General features: G+C 44.2%; 1 protein-coding gene across 7 annotated transcripts in view; it reads right to left on the bottom strand.

Moving 5' to 3' along the window:
* Positions 1–870: 870 nt before the first annotated feature.
* The window catches only part of LOC144802589 (uncharacterized), a 40,877-nt gene continuing 20,062 nt past the window's right edge, over positions 871–21,685 (bottom strand). For 4 of the 7 annotated variants that reach the window (XM_078671818.1, XM_078671817.1, XM_078671820.1 and 1 more), the window contains 3 exons: positions 5,232–5,299; positions 4,624–4,848; positions 871–4,232 (listed from right to left, as the gene is read on the bottom strand). In XM_078671818.1, the coding sequence (XP_078527944.1) occupies positions 2,411–4,232; positions 4,624–4,826 (2,025 nt within the window). In that variant the 5' untranslated portion in view covers positions 4,827–4,848; positions 5,232–5,299 and the 3' untranslated portion in view covers positions 871–2,410. Of the gene's footprint in view, positions 4,233–4,623; positions 4,849–5,219; positions 5,300–21,685 lie in introns of all 7 variants that reach the window. The other 3 variants (XM_078671822.1, XM_078671819.1, XM_078671823.1) reach the window with 1 other exon arrangement.

The raw sequence follows: 21,685 nt of genomic DNA, 5'->3' as shown, positions 1-21,685 counted from the left end.
CAGAAAGTTTGATAGCTGCCTATTTATTTTCTTCTCAAGAGGTTTAGCAACTGTGGGCAGAAGTGTAATGGGTCCAAAGTTGCTAAAGATATTGAAGTTGGCTAAAGTCCTCTTCAGTAGTGAGAGCAGAAGAGCATGTTTCCAGCTGAAGGGGACACACGCCTGGTCATGAGAATCACTGAGCAGCCTATTCAAACAGGGATTCACCCCCGGTGCAACAAGACTGAGGATGGCAGGGGTGAAGAGGGGAGCCTGACTTGCATCTTGCGACGCCAACTGCAGATTCCTCAAGAGAAATTGGGGCAAAGCTTTACAATAATAGGGTGGAAGAGGTGTGAGGTGATGCTTGGTTACTGGTACTCCATCAAGGAAATTGCTCATAAGTGGCTTGAATTTTCCTATGAATGAAGCCTTGGAGGCCCTCGCAAAGTTTCATAGAAGGAGTGAGGATGATTTTAGTTGCCTTGGTGGAAAGGAAAGAGTGGACTACTTTGAACAGTTCTCGCCGACGGTTCACAGCCTCTGAAATGGACTTCACAAGGAGTGGTTCCTGAGCCGACTAAATAGTCGCAAAGAAAGCAACCGAACAGTCCAGTTAACTACAATAGCAAATTCTAAAAATCTTACGGCAGAAACAGGAAATCACAAAGTTCAGCACAGGTTTGACCTTAAGAAAGTATGTATAGGAGCGTAGACATAACATATAAAGTATATTGCATGTGCCTATCTTAATATATGCTACATCGTAAATATACAGATTAGGAAACCAGTCCCCAACCACAGTTTATTTGCATATTATACAAATTCCTCCCAAAAGTTACCAGGAGTCCAGACACATCATTCCTGCACAACAGATGGGAATACAAAAGATTCTTGGTGCAATCAGAAACTGGTTTAATCTCAATCTTCACCACAAAGGCAGGTAAGAAAATATGATGCTTCTCAGTTTAACCTTAATGCACCTCAAAAGGTGACATTTCATCTAGCAGTGTATTCAAATTCACACCCAGCTGTCAGGCACAAAAATACAATATTGTGTGGAGAGAGAATAATGACAGTCTTCCTAAAGGGGACGTAAATAGCCCTACTTGGATGCTTATCAAAGGTAAGGCAAACCTCGGGGTCCATGACAAGAACAGCAGGGAGGCAGTGGGCATCCTTGTTTGGTCTCCTTAGCATGGGTTAATAAACATACAAAATTGGAACAAATACAAAGCAGTGTAGATACTGATTATGTGTACCTACCAGGAAATGCATATTATCACGGATGTCCTGGCAGCTCAGAATCTGGGAAAGAAATAATTAATCATCCAGCAGACCCACAACAGAAGAAAACAGCAGAATTAGCCCAATTAAGTGCTACTATCAACCTATGCAATGTAGGTCTGCCAGAACAAAAAGCCCAATTGATCGGCATTACTAACTTGAGCAGCTGTGACATACTAAATATGACTTTCTCCAGTATTGTCATTTAGGTTAATCAGGTTACAGGTGTAGTAAAAGCCCCATGACTTAAATAGATTCAGCAATAAGAGACAATTCTAAGGTGGACTGGTGCACTACACTATCCTGTAGGACCCCATATTGTAGTACACAGATTATGAATTAGCATAATTACAAAGTCTCCTGGAACCCAGGGTATTGAAAGGAAAGGTCCTTCCATAACATCCATGGAACCAGGTCAGGAAATGGATTTGGAAGATTTGATTGATCAAAAGTACAATATGCACAGTGTGTCACAGTACAGAGCAAACGCCAATTTAGCATGCTTGATTGACCACTGCTATATTCCATCTATGTTCTTACATTCGCTAATGGTACCTAGATCCATTTCAGACATTCACAGCCATGACACGCTCTATCATCTTAGACCCTACCCAGCAGCAAGTACGACCACAGGAACTCCACCTTCTTAGCAGCAGCAGCTGAAATATATAGAAGTCTTACCCATGCTCTCAGTTTTTTACCAATTTGGTTGAAAATCTAAATTATCCAAGGTGCCCCACAATCTTCAGTAACCTTGCCTCGTGCACCAACATGAACCTCTTGTTTCCTCTGCCATTTAATCCCCTTACTCCTGCGACTCCCTAGCACACATTACAACACAGGAGCGGTGACCTCATTCGTGAACTTTAATTTATCAACTCTCAAAAGATAGTGCGCAGGGTTAAATTAAATTACATGTGCCGTTAATAGAATATTAATGCACTTCCCGCGCTGAATAGTGTGTCATTGAAACAGAGGTGTTGCTATAGATCTAGGTCACACTTCGAAATAAAGAAGCTTGCCTTAGTCAATCCTTTGCAAGGAGCCAGGTCTTAACCCATGTCTTTGAAGGAGATTAAGAGCTACTTTTTATGAGGCCCCCAGGAAAAGGTTTCATCTGGTCACAAGTACTGCATTTATAATCCTACAAATCAAAATGATTGTAATAAACCATGCAATACCTTTTTAGTGACAGTCTACTCATCCTTTCCAGATCATTCCTTCCCATGAAAGCGTGTATCTCTGAAAGGGACCTCTCAACATGGGCGCTGGAAACTGGAAGGGCAATAATACTTAACACACACGCAGCCAGCTCAGGCCACTGTTGTCGTTTTGCCAACCAATATTCATGCACCTGTAGATGGTCATACTCAGGTACGCCCTCTGCAACATATTCATTAAACTGATGGCATATACATTCTCTGCTATCAAAACAATCAAAAATAAACTTATATTTTTCAAAGTTCGGAGGCATATCTCCCTTATGGCAGGGGTCAAGAACTTGCACAGAGTACCACAATGAGGCTTCGTTCACTTCGAAAGACATGGTTGCTGATGGGAGATTACGACACATGATCACCTGCCATTTATCATGCAATGTTGAATAATATATCCGGAACGTTTCTTCAACAGATCTTTGTTGCCCAAGTGGCAGACACTCTAGCAATGCACAGGTCACATAACCAAAGTCATTGAAAGCGTCCCCCAACTTCTCCTCAAGTAAAAGTTTGACTTCCACACCAACCGCGTTGTAAACTTGGTAGATGTATGTGTTTTCACACTCTAATGATTTTATTATGTCATGTAATGCAGGCATGTTCTCTTGTAAAAACCGGAGAGTGCAGTAGACTGTATTTTTTTTAATATCATTATCTATGTGAGCCCGAAGAAAGTCACACTTCTTGCCAGCAGAATCACTTAGGACAAATTCTGTAAATGGTCGCCACATGGATAGTATTGCATGGACTGCATCCAGCAGTGAGAATGACCAGCGTGAGGACACAGTTGGGATCACTTTCCCAGTCATGCCATACAAAGTGCAAAACGAGAAGTATTTTTGTTTTAGCTTGAAATCATATCGAAAAAGTGTACCAGCATGTACTACAAAGTCAACTGTGCTCCTCATTAGTTCTGAAGAAGTTAAAGCTGCTTTCAACACACCATCCAGTAAGCGGCAAGGATCTCGCACTTGGATAGCCTTGAAATCAGGCATACTATTTCCTAGATCGTCACATAACTTTTTCATATAAGTAGCAGAATCTCTGCCAATACACACAACATCACTCCAGCTCTTGTGAAACCTCTCAAGCGCCTTCTGGAGCAATGCTGAAATTGATAATGCGTTGCAAGTCTCTACAACATCCAGGTCAGCCATAACAGTACGACGAACACATCCATTTTCTGCATCACAAAATGTGAATAGGACTGCCACCGCTGGATCCCCGTGCATCTCTGCAGTCTCATCAACTGTGACAGAAATTTTTACGCCATCAGAGATTAATGCAGCAATGTGTTCAAGATCTGTTTGAAAAACCTCTGGTAGGTATTTGCAGTACATTTCAGAACATGTAGGTATTGTTTCTCCTGCCTGAGCAAATTTGCGGAAGAGATCTCCGATAGGACCATCGGCCTGATTCAAACTGGTTCCCGACTGCACTAAAGCACGAGTAAATTCATGTGCTAAGTCTTTTTCTTCGTGTTCTCTTTTAAAACAGGTCATCTCTGCCACAGGTACCTGGCCAGGATCATCATCAGAACTGTACATGATTTTCAATTTCAAGTGGTTCTTTGATGAAAGATGATCTTTGATTCTGCTTGCAGTCTTTCCAGATATAATTGGAACAGACACTCGGCAATACTTGCACATTAACAGTTTTCTTCCAGTTGCCTCTTCCACTGACAAATCTGGATTTACTCTCACATAATCTTCGGCATTCTTGATTCTGCGAGGGCTATTCTGGGTCCGGCTGGGAAAACAAAAATAGTAAATTAGTTTTCCTAAGATTTGACTGAATTTTGTGCTCGCTTTCTTTCCCTCATTTTTGACTCACCAAGCCCCATAAACTACCATCAACTCTCATAAGATCGCATGGACTGCTCCTCAGCATTATTTTACTTGCAATTGGAAGTACCCACAAGAAGACACATACATTTAGGGTCCTTTAGTTCACATACTGGTGGTAGAAGAGGTTCATCAGACATATGTATGAGCAACAGCTGTGACAATCTTGGTTTGCCAAGTATTTAAGCCCATAATCATCAACTGCTGTCTCACCCTGAACCCTTATTCAAACCACGTCCTGTAGACACCTCCTGCAAAAACATTCACTAGAAGAGAAGAAAAACAAATATGCTTACCTCCGGTGCGTTCCTGGAGACAACTTCCAGTGGGTCTTTGATGCCAGATGATCTGTAATACGGCTTGCAGTCTTCCCAGTTATTATTGGGATACGCACTCTGCAAAGCTTGCAGATTAACAATTTTCTTCCATTCACCTCTTCCACTGCCAAATCTTTGTGTTCTCTTACATAGTCCTCGGCGAGCTTGACTCTGCGGGGCATTGTGCTGTGTTGTCTAAGGGAACTACAAAAATACCTTAAATGGGTTGCGGGTTTATGTTTATATCGTTTTCCTCACTGCCCCAGAAACACTACCAGTAAGCCTTGCATACGGCAGGGTGTTGCTTTCTGGTTGATCTTTGAGAAGCAACGTTTTACTTATTGCAGTTCATAAATAGGTACAGAATGGGTAAAACAGGTCGATGTACCAGTGAAGTCGGAGACTGTATTTGTTTACAAATTGTTTCATTTTACATATACGCATGCAGAAAACAACCCACAACATACTTGCTTCCCACCAACCCGCACGGCACACATTTTATCCCATAATAAACAACTCTCCCGATCCTCCAGCATTTTTACTGAACTCTTACACACAAAAAAACAATTACAAACCTACAAATGTACCTTCGGTTAATTCAGTCTGCCATAAATATTTCTTCACAGGCAGCACTAGCCTATTAGCTTTCAATCACCTGCAGAAGGAATAAAAACAGAGTTCGACATATTAATCAAAGAGGAGATTTATGTGCATAATGGACATCTGAATCAAAGTCCGATATGTCAATCATTTAAAGGAAAAAACTTCAAATAGAATGGCACCATTTTGTGAAGCCTACATTTCAATGAAAATATTTCCTTCTGAAACTTGCCACCTTCTCCAGCTACTTTCCAGTAATAGAGCAGTTGCACGCTAGAACGGCCCTTGAGTGATTCAAAGAAAGAAAGGCTTCTAACAGAACAAGCATTGGCAAAGGCAACAGGTTTTGACTATAGAACATCTATTGTCTTTGTCAATAGTTTTTTACATGGTCGACAGCAGTTGACCTGCTGTGCAACATGGCTTAGTTAAAAAAAAATAAGCTATGGCGTGGCCAGCGTTTTTTATTTACTTTAAGCCATGGTACACAGTAGCTGCTGTGCAATGTGCAAAGAAATTTGATAAAGCTAATAGACTTAGCATAGGCAAAACCTATTCACACTGCCAGTGCTCGTTCTATGTGCTATTACAAAGAACTGCGGTAATCTTCCACAAGATGGAAAACAAGTGGTGCCTCAAGTACCAGTCATATGCATTTTGTACATTTCCAGTTTTGTGAAACGTGATCTGCTGTAGTGGTGCACAAAACCCATCTTGGTTTAAATGTTTTTTAAGATACCCTATTCATGAATTAAAAACGCCCGTTTAAGACCAGAACCTATTTTCAGCTGTGATGACAAACACGCAGCAACCAAAAGATTCTGCGGGAATATACGATGGGTAAATGTAGATCTAAGGCCATTTGCCAATCAGTCAACAGAAGGGCAATCTGTTTGACAACTCCATCTCTACAGAACGCAGCATCTATGAGTAAATAAAAGGACCGAAATGACATGCTCCAGGGTGTCCTTTCATCAGTGGGGCTTGGATGGGCAAATGGGAGCACTGCACACGCAGACTCAAGATGGGGACAAAATGGCCTTCAGATGTTCCTACATTCCCTAAAGGAAGAAACATGCAAGCCAAGTGCAGATGAAAGTCAAGACACATTTTTTTCTTGCTGTACACCTCAACATAAATGCATGTAGTTGGGTGTCACACATGCCTGTACAAATGCAGGCGTAGAGACAGTCTGCAAACAGTGCACTCTGATGGAGTGCTACACTTCAAAATAAAATAAGTAACTTTGCAAGCGTGCGGACACTGGCCACGGGACGAGGTACTTGGCCCAGGCTTCTACCCAGGACCACGGATGCGACGTTCATCAGCAAACTAAACAAGTGATGCAGGTGCCTTCGAGGGAGCCAGTCAATGGTAAGTAAAGTGAGGAGGAAGCAACATGGGAGCCAGTCAATGGTAAGTAAAGTGAGGAGGAAGCAACATGGGAGCCAGCCAATGGTAAGTAAAGTGAGGAGGAAGCAACATGGGAGCCAGCCAATGGTAAGTAAAGTGAGGAGGAAGCAACATGGGAGCCAGCCAATGGTAAGTAAAGTGATGAAGAAGCCATGTGGGAGCTAGCCAATGGAAAGTATAGGTAAAAAAGGAGAGGGTTCTAAGCCCCTTTTAAGACTTGTTTAAATACAAAAGATTATGCTTATGGTCCACAGCAGTCAGTACTTCCCAGCAGTGTTGCCTGATGATCAACTGCAACAAACAAGGAGAAGATCGATGGAATTAATCTCAGCCACTGGTAACTGGATTTGCATATGGCTAAGTGTAATCTGAGGTGACGGGCAGCCTGGGATGCAGTGGGTAATGACTGGTGGCTCAGATTAATTCAAACATTCTGTCCATCACTATTTTGTATTCTTCAGTGCTACTTTAGAAGATACAGGGGATAGGCCTTCAATTTGAATCTCTACAGCATCCAATGTATGACTACAGCAAGGAAAATCAGCGTTTATCAATTTGAACCAATATGAGCAAGTACCAGCCCAGCGGTGTTTGCTAGAATCAGTTGTGGCGAAGACAAGCATAAACACTTGGAGCGAACATCTACTGTAGGCATCAACAGCAAAACTACTGGCTGAAGATATTGTTATAAAATATTAAATCCCTCAAACAATCCATCTAGGCATGGCTTTGTTTAGGTAAGTGGTCAGCGAATGAGTTAGCGCTGTGCGTATTTTGTCTGCAAGAAGGGCGTTAGCAAAAGAGTTTAATACTGTAATAAGCAGGGTCTCCATGCTATTGAAACCACTATAGAGGTAGCTTGAATTTGTGAATGGTCTGGGTCTTGTCAAAGTGAGGAATATTTCTGCAGGTAAGCCTTTGGTGAAGAAGCAGGGGTGGAGCCTGCAGGAGGTACCAAGGCTGGGTGTGCGTTTCTAAGTTATTTCTATAAATGTGTTTCAAGGTTTGCAAAGTGTGGTTAAGACAGTGCAAGTGGAAGGTGCGGCTAGGAATCTTTTCATAGCACTAAGTCGTTTGCAGAAATATGACTGTTCAAGGCTAACTGCAGTTGAGTTACAAATACACATCTTGATTTGAAGGCTTCAGAAATAATAATAACTGTCCAAATGATCCATATTGTTAATTTGAAAATGCAGTAGAAGACCTGCAGTGGTGGTATCAGCGATTATGGATCTTCTGAAGGACAAAAAAAGTTTTACATACGGATGGAAAAAACTCAATTGATAACCCTGCTAGACTACTTCTACCTCCCATATGACCTGAATTTTCAACAGCCAGTTTGCAGTGAAGTACTTCAATCAACTACTTAGTGGGAGAGGGTTTGCATACGATCACCTAGATTGTCATGCATTTGGTGGTGGAGTGTTTATTAGAGCGCAGACTGAAACAGAGACTTGTCAGACATAGGGGTTTTCAAACTACTGACCCTGACTCTAAAGGGCTAGACATTCTTTGATGTGGCAGGATGAATAGCCTTTTGAAACCATATCCTCTCAGTGGAACAACACATACTGCTCGAATGACCGTCTTGATTTTGGGGTTGTGGCACTCAGATGCCACTAGGGAAATGATGTTGAAGAAGCATACTACACAGCACAAGCTAGATTAATCACATAACTATAATCCACCAAAAGAATGCTCCAGACTATGAAAAGTCATAAGACAGCTAGTCTGATTTTGGTACATGCCATACAGTCCTCACTGGAATTAGACATAGGCCATATGGGAGAAGAGTCTGAAGCCATGGCAGTTCCATTTTTCCAACTGCCAAGAGTTCCTTTAAACAACCTATTTTGAGACTGTAATCCATTTTCCATTATTGCGCCTTTAACTGCCATCTTTAGACTCTTAAGCAGAGCACACCCTCTGGGGACAAGTAACCAGCAGTAAACCACGCAATCTCAATGTTTTGATAATTGCATCTCCTCTGAAGGACGCACTGTTCATGTTTCATTTGTGTGCATATTTTCCTAATTGGTGGGTTCTGACTGGATACATTAATTACAAGTAGCAGGGGTCAAAGGCGGTGATGGAGCTTTCTCTGACTAGAAAAATGGTAGTCACCAGAGTGGATGCATTTGCATGCTATTAAATACCCCCAAAATGAGTTTGTATTACTTGCCATCAATGGAGACGGGGCACAGAACGAGCTGGTGAATACTGGCTTGTTTTACTACTGGTGTGTTCTTGAACGCTGACTTAATAAGCTGATAGTATTCTTCACGGACACTGGGCTGCTGAGCGAGTAATAAAGAAACATGGGTCTTGGTTCGCAGCAGGGAAGTGCTTCCGATGGAGATCAAAGGAAATTGGCTTTTGAGAGAATTTTTTAATAGCACCAAGTGGCCAAGTGCAGCCCAGTCATACAGGCTGCTAGAAAGTGGAAACTGCCCTAGTAGCAAATCAGTGTGCCCAGCCATGACCGGGGTATAATCAGTCACTGCTTCTAGTAGATCCAAAGCTCAAGAGCTGCATAATCTAGCTGCTAATGAACGAGCATAGAAATGCCACAGAGGGAAGCTTGTTCATGTCGAACAGGAACAAGAGTGTAGCATACAGAAATCATTATCTAATTTGTATGTCTACAGATTACGGATCAAGGTATGATGGCATGCCAGAGTTCTCATAAGTAGACAAGGCCCAGCCTCTATTCCTGCTAAACGCCTCAACCCACCAAAAGCCATCACAATATCTTCACCTATTACGTACATCTTCCCATCACATATACCGATCATCCTCCTGTCACTTACTGTCTCCCAACCTTTTCTGCTACTAACCCTCATCATAGACCCCCTGCTAAAATCCAAGCTTCCTAATACAGATCCCACTCCTATCTCGGTCCTTCTCTTCCTCTATTTTCCCCCCTCTGGTTTATGGCACCATCCCCTCTAGACACCAAAGGCTCACCGCTCTTCAGTAAATCAACCCCACCTATTCCTGTGAGCTACGCACTACTAGTACCATCTACTGTGTTGCAGGTCCTGTGTTTGATCCCTCCTTTTATGTACTAATTTCAACCACTCTGTCATGCATCTCAAATCTTTCCTGTTATGCCTCCTATTTTCTGCTCCCTACTCATCTGCCACCTATACCACTTCACCGCCTAGTCCCTCTCCGCTCCTAATATCCATTGGCGGTCACACATCATTTGCCCCAAGTCAGCCGGACAACTATCTCAACTTTGCCCCTCATTCTTAGTTGATCAATTCACATCCCTCTCCTGGCTTGTAGAGGTCTCCTCCCATCAGCCCAGTGTGAACACTCATTTCTTGTGTAATCGGTCACTCCTTTCTGTCACCCACTTTTTACCTTGTCATCCTATTACAGTTAACTTGGCTCTCGTCATCTACATCCTGTCTAGTTGTACAAATAGCAGCAGTTTGATAGCTTTCACATTTCTTCGAGTTCCAGTACCCTTCCCTTGCCCCCCACTTTGCATGAATAGTCTGTGCAAGGTAATCATACTTTCCCCATGCTGTTGCTCAACGCCATCTTTTATCAGCACCAGGCAATTCCCCGGTAGGCTGCCAGGGGTGGCAGGCCGGTTTTGTTGCTGGATGGGATGGGGGCTGTTTTTTTGTACACTGTACAGTAGTCACTTAATCACTACTGTCTGTCTGTTCTGTACTCTGCTGCGTGACTGCGTCACCCTTGCTCCGTGTGGAGAAAAGCACAATTTATGAAATGTATTAATCTCTGCTGGTCAGTGCTGGATAAATATTGCATTGGAGGCAGAGCAGCTGTGCCATTTTAGGAGGTGGGTTGGGTCACGCGCGCAGATGTCTCCACCACCACGTCTGTGAGGCCTGCTCTTAGTCGCAGTTCACCCACCATAGGGGGGGGGGGGCCGGGTGCGGCTGTTGGTGGTGACACATGCGCATTAGGGGTTAGCAATAAAAAGTGCAGGTGAACCCCTTATTCCAGAACCCAGCAGCAGAGTCAGACAGTGAAGACGAGAGGCCCTCTGTCGCCACCCCATAATTAAATTATTTCTAGCCCCCCAGGCCCTGCCTGTCCCAGTGTCCGTCCCTGGCTGCTGCAACTGTTTGCCAGTGCCGCCCGCCGCCAGGTAAATGTGGTTTGCAAATGCACAGCAGAAGGTGCAGTAGGAGCGCGGGGTCAACGGGTAGGACCGAAGTACATGTAAGCAACCGCGGGAGGGGCAGAGCAGTCTCTTGCCTGCTCTCGTGAGAGTCACATGCCAGGCTTGGATCTCAGTTTCTGACTCCAAGGCACAACCTTTGATCAACCTGGTACTCCCTGATCTGGATTTTTCATTTGCTCTGGTACAGACAAACCTGAGCTCGGTGAACACGACATATGGGCAACTGTGTGCATTGTTATCGAAAGTCCTATAACGTTCATTTTGATAAAGTGAACATTTTATTTACCAGAGAAATAGGTTCATATATGTATCAGAATATTAGCTCTCTTCCTGCCCCACGAGAACATGCCGTGAGTGGCAGGGATTCTGACCGACCATAGTGGAGAACTCGGAGCTCCAGCTGGATCTGTTCCAGGCACCGGAGACCACGGGAACAGGTGTATGCTGCATTTCACGCAGTTTTTTTGCATCAATTTCCTTCGATCCAGCCTGTTAGTCAATTGTAAACTGAGAAACTGTTTTAAAAATTACGAAAGTTGACGGAGACAGGTATACTAGCAAGGCCTCTTTAGTAAGTCAATTACTAAAGAGGATTGCAAGTCGAGGGAAAAGTAAACAAATGTAACATACCAAAGGCTTTCACTGATAACAGACACTTTACAACCTGAATTTGTAAGTTAAAGCAACATCTGTGGTGTCCACAAATCCTTGGCTATGGAAGCTGGGTTTAACTGAAATGCAATCCAAGCGCGTTGGAAACTAATATTATTGGTAATAATTGTGTGTTGAATTCAGATAGCTGTATTATGCTGTCATTATCATCTGATCAATTCCTTATCACATATTACATAAACCCACGAGGCAAGTCATTTGATCTCCCAGAAAATAAAGAGAAAACAACACATCAAGCCATTCTCATTTGCAAATGAATGGGTCTTGACAGACTGGGCCATGACAGCTAAAGAAACAGTACAGATGGATGTAAGAAATTCTCAAAAATGTAACGTGTGCATTATTTCTGTGAATTCTGCCATCTTAAATGATACCTTTAATTATTAATATACTCTCTTGAAAAGTAAGCAATGTTCTCGTTTAGAATGATAGGCGTTTCTCGGGTGATGTTTGCACTAAACAGAGTATGATCTGTGTTTAGGAGTTCTGCGTCTTAATTTCATACCGCTGCATAATTATTTGTCATTCAGCTGAATACCAGAGGGCCACCACAGTGGGACAGGAAGCGTGCATTTATGTTTGTATTAGCTCCATAATCCATTGTAATTTATGGGGGGGGGGGGGGGGAGGCAGCTTATTGGAGAGATAATTTCAGAGCATGTCTGCGCATTTTTATTGTTTGCCATTGCCTTTGTAACATGACATTTCATCAGGAATGCTGTTTATGTGCTGTGAACAACATAGCGCTAAAAGGAGGTGGCTTTTTCTGCACAGCCTGCCGCATCAGCATCGCCCCATTTCTGGCCCCCGAGTGTGGATTTATTTGTGAGCAGGCCTGCCTGCTTGGGTTCCTTCCTTCCTCCTTCCACGGCTCACCACGGGCCGCCCGTCGCCCCCAGCAGTGCAACACTGACCTCAGGCTCAAACCCTGATGGGCTCAGCTGCTCAGGTCAGCTTCTGTAAAAATTATGGGTTTTCTTTTCGTCAGGGTCAGCCGTCAGGTGTTGTCTGTTGTTCGTGTGTGTGTCCGAGTCGATACTCGGACTCCGAGCAGGGCCAGGACAGCTGAAATGTTCCCAGCCAGCAGGCAGGATACATGTCGTGACTTGTGTGCTCCCTTTGGTGGTTCTGTGCTGTGCTGCTCGACTCTTGGGAGCTGTAACAGGGACAAAGATTGGGGTCAGCAAGTCAGCTTAAAATATATTTTTCAGCACTAGACCCAACTTGGAGCTTGTACTGAAAAATATATTTTAAGCAGACAACAGGGCTTTCTAGTGTGTTTTGTTTTTTACACAAGTGTTTTGTTTTCCACTGGTCACTGGTGCTGCCACTTGCACTTGCAACGTCCCTAGTAAATTACTTGGTTTACTAGTAGGCCAGGATAGTGCACCCACTCACGAGTTGACTAGTGCCCAATACCACTTGGTGATTTTATGGAGTGATGCAAGGCAAATTTTTTTCATGAGATTCATTTAACAGGGTACATTTGACTAAATCTCCACTTTGGAAGCAGAGGTCTGCATCCCATACAGCAACAAGTTTCCTTACTCTAAGTCTCTGAAAAAGTAAAGTCCACATTTGTAAAGCGCACAATCACCCGTAAGGGTCTCTAGGCGCTGGGGGCCGTCGGGAAGATTAAGCGAGCTATTGCCCAGAGTCACATGGTGCTGGGCTAACCTGCCGCCGGAGCCGGGGATCGAACCGTGGTCCCCAGATTCCAGCGTCAGTCGCCCTGGCCGCGGCGCCACACCTCTCCCTAGTAGTGGTTGCTCACTGTGCTTGCTCGCTACACACCATATGGGGGGCTGGTCTCATTTTTACTTTGTTCTCTATGATACACTACTTGTGTCTATTTTTGTGCTCTCTGAATGAATTCCTATGGGTATATATGACTGGGTGGGTAACCTGGTGCTCTTTAAGGTCATGATCTACTATTTACTGCGCTTTGAAAGTTGATACAATTGAATATGCAATGAAAAATGTGTCTCCTCGCCCCCCTATTATTTTCACTCTATCTTAGTGACATGCCTCAATACTTCCAGCAAGTACATAATTATCCACCAAAGATAGCCTCCCATAATATACATACACTGTTATATGCAGATGATATTATCATACTAGACCTAACCCCATTCGGTCTACAAAACAATCTTCAGGCACTGCATAAATATACGAAGGAAAAGTACTTAATTCCTAACATCACTAAAACAAAAATAGTCTCGTTTTCGGGGAGGAAAAAGAGCCCGAAATATTGCTGGACCCTTGGGGGAGAAAAGGCGGAAGAGGTGAAGGAATATACCTATTTAGGCAGAATTTTCTCCAATACTCTACAAAATCGGCCACAGATTGTGAACCTGATCAGGAAATCTGATGTACCTGCGGGAGCTCTTTTAAGATTATACGCAGCCTCGGGACACAGGCACTTCTCTTCCCTGCTTAAGGTGTACAGTGTCAAGATACCACCAGTTCTATCATATGCCCTGGAATATATTCCTATAAATCAATGGAGCTTCCTAGACCTAAAAGAAGGGAAAATACTACTGAGATTAATGAAGGTGTCTCAGGCTGTCCCAGTTCAAGCTCTTCGCCTCGAGTTTTCACTAGCCAGCTCTTATTCTCAAGGAATCGCTAATATTATCAGGTGGGCGTACAATCTCCTACATGCGGAGGAAGGAACTCTTAGATCCCTGCTCAAAACTGAGACCTTTGACCGAGACTCGTCTAAACATGTATTTTCCAAGAACATGTCAATAGCTTTTAAGCTAGCAGAGATTAACACCGATTTGCTGCAAGCCTGGACACCAGCCCAGTTGAAGCTCTTTTTAAAACATTACACTTCAAGATTTAGCTTTGAACTAGACTCCTCGCATTGCTCTAAACTAAATGTGTATAAGAATTTTATTGAATTAATAACATTCCAGAAACCTCAGCAATATATCGCTTTTAATCTTAATCATGGCGTTAGAAGAGCGATCGTTCTGCTCCGGTTTGGCATATTACCAGTCAAAACCGTAACATCTAAATGGCACTTAAAGGAAAGCTCGATATGTAACTTGTGTAATGGCGGAGAGCAGGATCTAGAGCATTTAATGTTTGTATGCCCAAATCCAAAAGTGGTAATGGCAAGGAAAAAGTTTTTGCAAGCTATATACGTCAAATGTAAAATTAACGTAGCAAAGGAACTGATCGTTTTATGCAAATTTCCCCCAAATGAATTTGTCTGTCATAAATTTTACACATTTTTAAAATCCTTTTTTAACTTTGTACTAACATGAGACATTTTAAATGGTGTAAACATTGAATTTTATGCTTAAAATATTTGTGGTCCTCAGTTGAGTACCAAAGCAAATAAAAATAAATAAACTTAATGAAAAATGTGCTGTAAAATTCACCATTTTCGTCTGTCGTTTTCCAAATTTTTCTTGGGGGGCGGGTTTGGCGGGGGGAGAACCCCCCAAAACCTCCCTAGTGGCGGTCGGGCTCGGTCACTGTGCTCGCTCGATACGTGCCTGACGGGGGCTGGTCTGCCAAAATTTGCCAGGGCTGCTTTCAGTTCCCAGTCCGGCCCTGGGCACGGCAGACACACCGAGTTGCTGTTGATTGGGTAGGAACTAGACACGATAAATTTATCAGTGAAAGAAACACTGAAAAGGTGTAAACCGAACCTTTTTTTTTTTTAAGCGGCATTAGATATTGGTAGGTTTATGCAAACTTAACTTACTGACCATTGTTTGTGTGTCACTGTTGGCGAAATTATTTTGTATTGCTGTTTAACGGCAACAATATAAATATTTTAAAGCAATCTTTCATCTGTCCAGATGCACTACCATCCTTATTACCATATCCCCTGTACCGTTTGCTCCCCACCTTTTCTTTTGTTATTGGCAAAAAGTCTAAGAGAATTCAAAACACACCGCAGAAATCTAGTAATTTGCAGGTCATGACTTCAGATTTGTCTAATAAACTCAATATTCCATTCTTTCAAGGTTTCTAAGCGGAGTACCATTAAACACTGTAAAAGGAATACTTGTTATCTATAGTTCTTACAGGTGGCTTAAGTGTGACAGCAAGCCTTTGATAAAATAAGTTGTCATCATTTCCGGTTATTAAACTGTTGCAGACCCACCTCTGGTCACATATGACCAACAACGGCTTTCTTTACATCTCACCAATTGTCTCCTCTGTGCACTTTTGTTAATTCCTCTTATCACACAAAGTCACTCCAGCATGGTTCATACCTCCATTATGCCCCTCTATAAACCATTTTATTACCATGACTCATTGTCAGGCCACTTCAGTGGGATGTCTAGCCAGAGATTGCGTCATCAATGCAAGTACTGCTATCAATGATACTCTCCCACTCTCTTTTTCTGTCAGTCGTCTAGAGTCTCTCAGTGTCATTTAACTGCCTCCTCTATGAGTCACTCCACCGTCCTGTCAGCATCTGTCTGTTGCACACACCATCAAGCTCTGCTGTCACTGTCTTCTCTCTCAATCTTAATTAGGCTCTATCTCTCGCTGTCCAGTGTGTAAGGTGAGTCAGTGGTCACAGCAGGGGCCCACCAGCACTCATTGTTGGGGACTGCAACTAATGTTATCATCGGAATTTCACCCCGAACAAAAGAAAGGCAGAAAATGAGGATAGAAAAAGGAAGATGGAAAAACAGTGACAAAGAGATAAAGGAGCCAAAAATAACCTGAAATCCTGAGATAAAGAGACAGGAAGTATAGGGTGGTGAATAAATGAGGCATGAACTGGGATCAAGACTATGCAGCCTTAGTCTCTGGCAACCTCATAATTCATCAGTGACCACAGCGGGCTACTCAGCAATAGCTTGGGCCCCAGTACTTAGTAAGCACTATGGGCCTTATGTACCGAGAATAATTTGGTAAAATTGGTAGCATTTTGTGCACAGACTTTTACCACACGTATTCATACTTTACGAACAGACATAGGCATTTAGAGGGTTGGCAAAAAAAAAAATCTGAATCGTAGAGGGTTGTAGCTAAATCTACCTCATGAGGTTTGAGCAGGCAGTGCGCAGATTTGTTAGGCTGCTAATTTTAAATTGACTAAATAACTTGTGAATTGGGCATTTTGAATAGGATTTTATAATATCTATTAGCATCTTAACACTGGAAAGAGGCACACTCGCACTCACGGCTCCTCTCTTTCCGCGCCCGGTCCTGCAGCATTTTTCATATTCCTGGCTGCAGGTCGGTCGTGGCTCCTCCCCCCTCTCGTTTCCGCTACGGGGGGCCTCAATAAAACAAGCTGGACACTCGGCCGCGAGGTTTGAGCAGGCAGAGTGCAGATTTGTTAGGCTGCTAATTTAAAATTTACTAAATAACTTGCAAATTGGGCATTTTGAATAGGATTTTATTGTATCTATTAGCATCTTAACACTGGAAAGAGGCACACTCGCACTCACGGCTCCACTCCTGCCACGCCCGTTCCTGCCGCATGTTGCACATTCCTGGCTGCAGGTCGGTCGTGGCTCCTCCCCCCCTCGTTTCTGCTACCAGGGGCCTCAATAAAAACAAGTTGGACGCTCGGCAGCGCGCAGCGGGTGCGCCGAAGGCAAGCCCGTCTGCGCCCGGAGAGCGACCAGCGCCAGAACACCTGCATCTTTTGTTAAAATATATCCCTGTAACAAGCTGGTCGCTCTTAACACTGGTGAGTGTCCCAAACCAACTCTTTTGATAGACAGAGACAGTTATAATCTAAGAGGGTGCAACGCGTGTGGTTTGGGAATTCTAGACAAACCAGCCAAAAGCTGTCTGCACAGAGGGAAAGGGAATAGAGAGAGGTCTGCCAGGAACATGATTACCAATATTTGTACCAGTAGGGGATTACAAGGTCAGGATATCGTATCGGGTCTAGCCTTACCGCATTCCCTGGACCAACATAGTAACATGGCGAGTCAATTAGAGGTATTCTACTAAATACCAGATCCATAAGCAAACAAATACGAAGTGGAATGCCTGATCCAAATAGCAAACCCGGATCTTGTGAAACCTGGGCAAATGAGTCATCGGAACCAGATTGGAACGTGACAGTTCCTCTAGGTTACCCAGTTTCACATATGGATAGGGCTGAAACAAAAGGAGGAGGGATAGCCATTATCTATCGATCTTGTTTTTCAGTTCGGATTTCGCCACAGTCCTCGCTACAGGCCGAGGCACTGTCCTTTAACATTAGAAATAAGAACGTCAAACTTTTCCAGGGGCTACTAATTTACCGACCACCTGGGGTCAGACCGCCTTTCTCTAGCTTGCTCCAGACGTTTCTGGAATCTTGCTTGGACACTCCAACATTTACGGTATTTTGGGATTTTAACTTCCATCTGGAGGCTAATAATAACCTGGATACATCTCACTTGTTGGACATTCTTGCAAGCTATGGTTTGAGTCAGCTTGTAGCAGAACCGACACATGTGGCTGGCCATACGTTGGATGGCATTTTTACCTACAACGAACATCTTAAGATAGTTAGCAGGCAACCTTTATCATCTCGGCAATACATTTCTGTATCAACCATTCCCCTATTATTAGGGGTCGTAGGGAAAGGTCAGGTACATTTTAATTTCGTCCTTGAAAATCCATCCAAAAGGGAGATTTGGCTACCGCACTGGCAAATAATCCCCCGGTGGTGACTCTTGACCCTAATACCTCAGCCGAAAACTTTGACAGCTGGCTTAGCTCAGCAGTAAATGTCTTAGCCCCGGAAACCACCAAACAACTCCATAATAAACGTGTTAGCTCACCCTGGTACACGACTGAGCTACGGCTAATTAAAATAACTTGTAGACACAGGGAGCGTATTTGGAGATCAGATTATAATGCTGATCATAAAAAAAGACTATAATTGCGCCTTAGAAAATTATAAGGCAGCCATAAAATCTGCCAATCAGTCTACTTCACGGAAAAAATCCTGGAGGCAAAAAAACTGCTCTACGGAGCTGTTTAAAACAGTGACAGCGTTATCAAAATGTCGGGTGACAGAGCATTTTTGCCGGACCAAAATTTTGTGGAACAGATGGCCGTGTTCTTTCAGAAGAAAGTCCAAGTGATATATGATGGGCTATCCACTGCTGCTTGTGTTTCAAAAACGAACAGTGTAGATTCCGTGGATCTCCTGGCATCTCTGCCAAGGTTGTCATTTTTCCACACTGGAGAAGGCTACAGTGGCCAACCTGTTAAATACTAAATCAGGTTCAAGTTTGGACCCATGTCCCCCTTATATAATACATCTGGTATCGGAAGAAGTAAGTTCCATCTTGACTCCTTTATTAAATTCGATCATTACTTCTGGGGAGTTTCCCTCCTTGTGGAAAAAGGCATGCATTAGGCCTATCATAAAAAAGGCTTCCATAGACCCCCTCAGAGCTAAAACATTATCGCCCAATCTACTGTCTTACATTACTATCAAAAATCTTGGAGAAAGCCATGAATCTAGAACCGATAGAATACCTTGATACTAGTAACATTCTTGACTCCACACAGCATGGTTTTCGCTCGCGGCACTCCACTGAGTCAGCTCTAATCATGGCCACAGAGGAGATCCGTAAAGTGATGGATGGGGGAGGCAGAGCCGCACTCATCCTGTTAGATCTGACGGCAGTTTTTGATACTGTAAATCATGCAGTATTGCTGCGTCGATTAAGAGAAGCAGGTATAGAAGAAGTGGCTCTGACCCTACTAACATAGTTTCTAACCTCACGAGAACAACAAATCCACTGGAATGTTCTGCAATCTGGAATTTTCCATCTCCCATGTGGAGTCCCTCAGGGCTCGGCATTGTCTCCAACATTATTTAATCTAGAAGTCAGTCCGCTGGCTCGGGTAATCAACGAGCATGGGATAATGTTGGTGTCGTACGCTGACGACACTCAACTGGTGGTCTCTGTGACACAAAATGTGGGGCTTACAGCTGAGAGATTTCGGAATTGCCTCACAGGTGTAATGACCTGGATGAATTTAAACTTTTTAAAGATTGGGCGTGGCTGACCGAGCAGCGAGATGGCCGCTGAATAAGCGAGCTCCGCCGACTGCAACATAAATCCTGTATTTATCCTGCTAGACCTCAAGGGCAAGTTGAAATATCTGCACGACGTGGCTGAGGATAGTGAGAGGAACCGGCAGATACCCGTCATCACACTGCAGCGTGTGAGGATTGCGGGTGCTGTGCACCGGTCACGGATGCAGGGGCGAGGCGGTGGCGGACACTGAGGGAAGCGATATCCTGCCCAGGTGCCTGCACACCGGATTGACAGGGGCGGCGGACCCGGACCGGACGTGCGGTACAGGACCTGAGATCTTCCTGCCTGTGGCCAATAATGCACAAAGTGCGTGCTGCCTGAACTGTAAGTTGAAACGCCGGAGCTGACTGAGTGGAGAGTGGCGCCATCGTTAATCGGGAAGGTCTGTCTGCCCGAGACCTGTGCTCCCTCCCACATTGCATGGTACATCGCTGCGCTGATGGCCTGAGACTTGCCCAGCCCTCTGCAGTGCCCCCGCGGCATGGTGCCTTTTTTGCGCATACGGCAGTGACACGATCCACGCGCGCCAGGGGGTACGTTGCCATATGCCGCAACACATTTCTGTTGGCCCGAGCTGATTGACCCAAAATGGCGGCCGGCGGCGCGAAGGTGCGATCGGCGGCCGGGCAATGTTGGGAAGGCTTTGAGCGGGGCCTGGTGGAGAAAGCTACGCTGGCCGCGCCGCCCGCTGCCACTCTAATCCTTGTGCCGACGCCGAGGTCCGTTTGTGAGGCCTGTGGACTTGCTTAGCCTGCATGAGCCGTCTGCTGTGCCCACTGTAGACGATTTATAACTGACTGTGCTTCTGGGTCTCCTGCAAGAGCTGCAGCGCTACATAAGGGGTCGAATACTCAACGTTCATAACGGCTGGGTCCAGGGCGACAACATCCACCTGACCACTGTGCTCGTGCTGCCAGGTTGCGCCCTGTGGACCGGATACTCAGTCTCGCCTGACATTCCCTGTGAGTAACCCCAGGACACTGCGACTAGGCTGTTGTGGACACTACGCTGGTGCATCGGCTGAACGGGTAAGATGGGCAAGGGGACAGCCGCGCCTCACCTTTGAGCAGAAGCGCCAAACCAAGCAGCCAAGTCAGGACTCTGGTGATGCTGAGTCAGGGGCAAATGGCGACAAACTGGATATTGATGTGAAGACACTGTTGGTGGAGGTTAGATCTAGCCTGCGGAGTATTGATACGAAGTTGGACTCCATGGCCGCCCAGCTGGATTCGGTAAGGGCGCAGGTCAGCACACATGAGACAAGACTTTATTGCCTGGAAAACCCCCATACTGAGTGCTGCGAATTCCAACAAGACGCAAAAGCGCGACTCACTAATATGGAGAAACAACTTGAAGATTTGCGTGCCAAAGCCGACGATCTCGAAGCGCGTTCTCGGAGATGCAACGTGCGGATCACGGGAATCCCGGAAACTACGGCGATCGGGAAAATGGAGGTCTTTGTCACTGAAAAAAAACACAGGGTGGAGAAGGGCCTAAGGGGAATTAGTTTATAGACCTAGAGGTATCTTGTCCCCCAACTATACATTTAAACACAAGGAAGATACCGCAGGTCTCTCGTTGATCCAAACTCCATGCAGAGCCTATGAAGTGTTCTACAGAAGTACCTGGAACTCTAAGATTCCTATCATACAGGAGACACACAAAAAGAAGAAATGAGTGTTGAGATTCAGTTCAGAATAGGGACCCAATTCAGAAAAAGAATAAGAACCCTTGAAAAGTACCCATCAGCCCACTCAGTAGTGGAACTTCGTCATCTGGGATTTTTTGGTTTCAAAAATGGTGTCCAATAAGCCCTTCCTCAGATAGACCTTGAGGCTAGCTTAGGACCCAATGGTTGAACCCTCAACCAGAGAAGATGACATAGTTTAAAGGCTGAAAGGGCTTAGTTGTAGTGCTCGGAAAAAGTGAGAAAAGAAAAAAAGGTAATCTAAGTGATTAAAAATACCTAACTTGATGTCAAATAAGGAAACTTTATTGGGTGTGCCCATCAAGATGGTATAGTTAAAAGCAGAGTGAAATAGCAGAGAAAATTTTTGCTATTTACTATAGATGTTAACATCAATAGCAAAAATTTTCTCTGCTATTTCACTCTGCTTTTAACTATACCATCTTGATGGGCACACCCAAT

This window comes from Lissotriton helveticus, chromosome 1_2 (assembly GCF_964261635.1).
Source record: "Lissotriton helveticus chromosome 1_2, aLisHel1.1, whole genome shotgun sequence".
Lineage (NCBI taxonomy): Eukaryota > Metazoa > Chordata > Amphibia > Caudata > Salamandridae > Lissotriton > Lissotriton helveticus.
The sequence above is the reverse complement of the archived record's forward strand: the minus strand, read 5'-3'. Positions and strand labels throughout refer to the sequence as shown.